Here is a 6,000-nt window from a genome sequence, read left to right on the forward strand (position 1 = left end):
CCCAAGTGCAGGTTGTGTGCCACGTGCTTATAATGAGGCTGAGACCTTGCACTAGAAACGGGGATAAAGAAGTTGTTCAGGCGGGCTGTAGGTTGCCAACCCATCAGTAAATCCCAGGCTCGGCCTATTGTGTTTCTTATAAGACTTCGTTCTGCAAAAATGTGCTGTCCGAGCTTTACCCAATAGGGATAACTGCACTGTCACTTGCTGAGGGTATGTGTCAAGTACTGACCAAGAACATAAGCAGGGCAAGGCAGAGCCAAGCAAAGGCAGACCAGGGACGGAGGAATGCAGGTATTACGGTCGGCCATTCAAAAAAATACTGTCAGATTTCATTCCGCGACAGGGGGGAGGGGAGGAGGGGAGGGGGAGGAAAGACAGGAAGAGTTGCTTTGGGGATAAGCTGGTTTTTCCGAAAGAGAAAGCAAGCTTGCGCTAGCCGGCGGATCCCACCTATGCAAGCCCAACTGCTTGCCATGGATTCCTCCCCGCGGAGCGCGCTTGGGATTGCAGCCCCCGACAGACGCGCGCCAGCAGCGGGCATGGGGGCTCCACTCCCTTCTCCCCCTTTTCCTGCTGACCTCAACTCTCGCGCCCCGGCCGGCCTCCTCCTCCGCAGCCGCGCACATGCAAAGTGGGGCTGGGGTTTTGAGGCCTAGCCTGACGCCGCCCCTCGCTCTCTCCGCGGCGGCCGGGGGCTGCCTTTCCTCTTCGTCCACCCGGCTTCGCCCTGCCGCCCCGCTTCCACTGACCCCCTTACTTGATCCTGCAGTCCATGGTCACATCTCGGGGTGGGGGTCCCAGGAGGCGGCGGCACCCCCTGAAGGGAAAAGGCAGGCGCCAGCCCGGCCTGGGCGGGAAAAGAGGACAGAGGGAAGGGACGCGGCAACTCCTCGCTCGCTCGCTCGCTCTTCCTCCCCGCGTCCCAAGGGCAGCAGGTCGGGGCGCGTGCTGCTCCCAGGCGTCTTCACCGAGGGTGGCCCGCGCCTCGCTGTTTCGCTTCCTCGGCCCGGCGTGACGGCGTCCGCAAAAGCAGCACCTCCCTCCCGGCCTCTCCTCTATCTCTCTCAGTTCCTGCCGCAGAGAAGCGGTTTGTTCGGCACCTTGTGGGAAGCAGGAAGCTCCGCGGGGGCTGGAGGAACCTTTTCCCTGGGCCTCGGCCAGGGCTGCTGCGACGGACGGACGCTTAGCCCAGGGTCGGGATGGAAAGGCAGCAGCCTCGCCATAGGGTTCCTTTAGCGAGGAGCTAGGATTGCCAGTTTACCTACACCAAGAGGCAGAGGAAGATTCCGGACCGGGCCTGTGTACTTTTAGCAGCTTAACTCCAGAAAAAAACAACAAGGGGATAAACTTTTAACATTGGACTGGAGCTGAAGATGCTCGTCCGCAAACGATGCATCCCATATCAAAAGTTAGGAATCCTAGAGCTGAATTGAAATCCCCGTTTACGGAGTCATCTGCTTGGTCCTAGTCAGCCCGTCTCTCTTGCTCTGATTTCAGGAATCTTACATGCTCATAAGGTGACCATATTTTTTTGAAAAAATAAAAGACAAACCTAAAAAAGGGGCACTTCTGAAAGAGATTCATAAGGATAAAAGCAAAAATGGTTTGTGTTTATAACTTTGCTTGACAAAGGAAAATTCAAGTGCAAAACCAAGAAAATAAACAAATCTGAAGGACAGCTTTCTGAAATAAAGGACGATGTTTTATAATAAAGGACGTATGTTCACTGTGTCCTAAGGAGATCTCTTGTTCTGTCCTTGGTATGCAGTCCTCCCAGAACTTGAAGGTACCATCTTGATTTTTCAAAGATTTAAGTATTGATAAGGCAAATAAAAAAAATAGATTGATAGTGGCAGAAATTTCCCACTATCACTATTTTCCAGTTAAGTGGCCTAAGCAAATTAGGAAGGCTGCTCTCTCCAAGGCCATGAGTTGGCATTACTGTATTTTCTTCCATACAGTACTTTTTAGCAGCTGTGACAAATCAATGGGTGTGCTAAAAGAAGCAAAAATTGAGGAAGTTGCTTACATTGCATGTTTCCCTCTTTTTGTTGTGTTCCATTAAATCTTGGCCAGTTCCTGTGATCCTACAGATAAAAGCTCTCTCCCTGCGTTATGCAATTCCTGCAGGTGCATTCCTGTTGTTTCCCATACTCTACTTATCCACCTCATGCACTGTTGGTTATTTTAGAAATCTCTTATCAGGAGGATCGAATCCTGGGATGTACCATTGCTCTGAAATATTTCCTAAGTTTTGAATGGTCCATACCACCAAAAACTTTGGAGTAATCTATAAAGCCAAAGTAGAGCCCTTTTTGATTTTCTCTTGCCGTTTCCATCAATATTACGTATGCAACCTCATGTTTCCCTGTTCTTTCTGGAGCTTGTATGTTCAATTGCCACTTCTTTCTCCTTATAGGGCACTAATTTCATCTGAAGGATTTTCAACAGTATCTGGAATGTGATACTAGGGCTGTAATTAGACTGTAATTGTATGACATTGTCCTTTAATTAGAACATTCCTTTAAACATCTGTTTCTAGGGACTGGATTATACAGACCTTTTTCAGTCTTTAAACCATGCTGTCTTTTTCCATATTTGTCGGCAGAGAACTATCAAGATATTTACAGCTTTTATACTGGCCTTTAAGAGTTCTATGGAGATTTCATGCATGCCAGGGTTTTCCTATTTGCCAGTTTCTTTTATAGCGCATCTGACTTCCTCTCTAAGCATCATTGATCCATCCTCAAATTCTTTCTCAAATACAGGCTCATCTGAGCTGGTCGTCTTGTACAGGTTTTCTGCACAGGAAGACCAACAGGTTTTCCGTGTATTCCATCTTTTGTTAACATCTTAGCATTATTATTTAACTTTTTAAAAATTATGTTCCATCATTAAATCCTTTCTATGTTTGTTCCTAATCACATTAACACCAATTTCTCTAATTTTTCTAAATAGATCTTTTGTTCTTCTCATTTATTCTGTGTCTGCAGTCCAAGTCCAGATATACTTCTTTGTCTTTTCTCACTTACTATTGGAAGTTTGCGATAAACTTTCTAGTTTCCCTAAGATCTCCTCTGACTTTTGTCAGTCTTCTTTCCTTAACTATTTCTATGGCTTTGTTTGATAGCTAGCGTGTCCTTCATTTGCTTATGATTCTTGTTATGTGCATTGTGGTTTCCTCTTTTACAATCATTTTAATTTCTTTCCACAGTTCCTCAGGTTTTTGATTCACAAGGTCTAGGTCTTTGAATGTTTTCTAAAGTCAACCTGATATTCTTCAGGAATGTGTTTTGAGGTTGTATCTTATTGTAATTGGATCCTTTATAGTCTTTTTCAGTCTGATGTATATTTCTGTAATTAATAGCTGAAGGTCTGTCCTAAGTCAATACTTGGCTATCTTTTGCAAGTCAGTAGACAAGTTTCCATCTGTTGATATGTAAAATGTAATCTGTTTGATTACAGTGTTGTCCATTTGAAAATGTCCATGTTTAGAGTTGTCATATGGGTTGTTGAAACAACGTGTTAGCAACAAACAGACCATTTTCTACACAGAAGTCTACTCGGCCATCGTCCTGGATCATTGCAGGTTTCTAGCCCATAGTTTTCAACAGTTTTCAGTACAAGTTGCTCTCCAACTTTTGCATTAAAGTTGTCAGCAATGATTAGAACAACGTTCTTCAGTGTTTAATCTATGATTTGTTATTATTTTCTTCCCTACTTTTTAATAATTGTGACAAATCAACAGGCAAAATCAGTTTTGCTAGCCAAAGCAATTATGAAGGAAGCAGCTTTTACTGCATGTTTACCTCTTCCTATAATCAATAAAAACACAAGCATTTTATACCAAAGGACAGATCGCATCTAAAAGGAAGTAGAATAAGCAATGGGAAAACATAGGATTTTTACAAGTAGAAAACCAAGTGAAGGGTAGCCCCAGATAACATCCCCTTCATTGTGCAGGCAGTGACACAATAAATGCCCAGTCTGAGTCATCCCCAAAAGGAATATTTTTTGAAAGCATATTGTAATTCATCTGTAATTAGCTTTACAGATAATTAAGAAAATTAACAGTGTATAATAGTTTTTTGGTATTAAGCAAACAATGCATAGAGGCATAATTATATAAGTATGTTGGAGGTTTGGATACAAGACTATTGGATTTGTACAGAAGACCTAACTGCAATACTTTAGAGGTCCTTTACAGAGGTATCTAAGGATCATTTTGCTAATCAGGCCTTGGCGTTTTCACTGTTTCCTCTATGAACTTCTCGTTTCAATACAAATAATACTTCTCTGTTTTCAACAAAATGTGGTATCTGGGGGAGAAATTTTATTGAAATGAGAAGAGAAGATAAAGTATTTGGAGTTTACCTTGGGGACATGTTCCTGCTTTTCACTGAAACATTTGCACAAGGATATGAAACAGTGCTCTGGTCAACTGAACGCATATCAATGCTATTATCACATTTTATCCCCAGCTAAAACCTTTGTTTTTAAAAAGAAGAAACTTAAAAGGAACTTGAATGAATTCAAGTTATCATGCTAAATTGCATGAACATTACAAAATTTTTCAGAGAAACACTATTATTTCTCTTTTAATCAACTATGGATCATGCACATAGTTACATCAGATTAATTATAAGTTTCAAAAACAACTTGAAGTGAAACATTAACAAAGGTTACCGCTGAACACACACACACACACAGCACCTATGAAATGTCTTAATGATTTCTGTTCTCAGATCCTTATAATAAACATCTAATTATGTGAAAGGTATATTAGATAAGTTAATTCTGACACGAGAGGGCAAAGAAGTGCATAGAACAGGAAGCAGAAGCCATTTGTGTTTCCTCTTCTTCTCAACTTGCATTTAGTAAAATCCAAGTTGTTCTAAGCAGAGTAGATTGTGGGATCAGGCATGTATTAGACCCAGCAGGAATGCACATTGGTTATTAATGTGTGCTTTCCTCTAATGAGGTCCAATGCCATTATTCCATTGTCAGATAAGAGTCCACAAGATTGGGCTGTTTGACTGTGTAGTTCCATGCAGCATCAAACCTAGAATTATTTTTGTATGAAACGTTGGGAGGTGATTTAGAAGTTCTATTTTAACTGCTTTTTAATATAATTTTTTATTAAGAATTCTAATTACAAAAGTAAAAACTAATACAAACTAAACTCAGAGAAAGAGAAGAGAGAGAGAGAGAAAGGAAGGAAGGAAGGAAGGAAGGAAGGAAGGAAGGAAGGAAGGAAGGAAGGAAAAGAAAGAAAGAAAGAAAGAAAGAAAGAAAGAAAGAAAGAAAGAAAGAAAGAAAGAGAAAGAAAGTAAGTGCAGGAGAAAAAGAAAAGAAAGAATGTAATAAAAACAAAAATATATAAAGAAGTGACTTCCAACTTTCATCACAACATGTATAAACAAACATAATAACTCTTCACCTCCTCTAAGGTTACAAACAGATATCTCTTCATCCCATATCCAATCTCTTATCTATAAGCAAATCCATAAAACATCAACTTTTCAATCTTGGTGTCAGCAAAAAGTCCATAAAGAGTTGCCAGAACTTTGCAAAAAATGTTTCATTTTAACCTTAATCAAATAAACCAAATTTATACTCCTTTCTTTTATTTTTAACTTTCATAATCTTTAATCAAATATTGTCATAGGATTTGATTTTTCTTCAATTCTTCTTTATCCCATCGCATAGATTTTTTCAAGGCTTTAACAAGCCTCTGTTGTAGATCCAATAAGAAAACATTTTCCAGAGAAAACATTTTCCAAGAAAACATTTCTCTTGGTTTATCATTTGTATTTCCCTTTTAATTTTTAAAATTTCAGCCAGTTTCTTTTGTATATGCAGTAATGTGGCCTTTTCCAAATCATTCTCTTGGCCTATCATTTGTAATTCCACTTTCGGTACTTTCTTTGTCTTGTCAAATAAAATTTGTTCCATATCTGTCATTCCTTCATTAACATCTTTTAGACAAATAGGTAG

The 6,000-nt window shown here is 40.5% G+C and overlaps 1 protein-coding gene across 2 annotated transcripts in view; it reads right to left on the reverse strand.

Annotated features, from left to right (window-relative positions):
- The window catches only part of DENND1B (DENN domain containing 1B), a 209,780-nt gene extending 208,522 nt beyond the window's left edge, over nucleotides 1–1,258 (reverse strand). The window contains exon 1 of one of the 2 annotated variants that reach the window (XM_088153197.1): nucleotides 761–1,258. In XM_088153197.1, the coding sequence (XP_088009323.1) occupies nucleotides 761–777 (17 nt within the window). In that variant the 5' untranslated portion in view covers nucleotides 778–1,258. The remainder of the gene's footprint in view (nucleotides 1–760) is intronic. The other variant, XM_088153196.1, reaches the window with a different exon arrangement.
- Nucleotides 1,259–6,000: the final 4,742 nt, after the last annotated feature.

The sequence above is a fragment of the Python bivittatus genome, unplaced genomic scaffold (assembly GCF_059951505.1).
Source record: "Python bivittatus isolate LINGU-HERP-01145 unplaced genomic scaffold, Pbiv_v1 ctg000700_np1212, whole genome shotgun sequence".
In the NCBI taxonomy this organism is placed as follows: Eukaryota; Metazoa; Chordata; class Lepidosauria; order Squamata; family Pythonidae; genus Python; species Python bivittatus.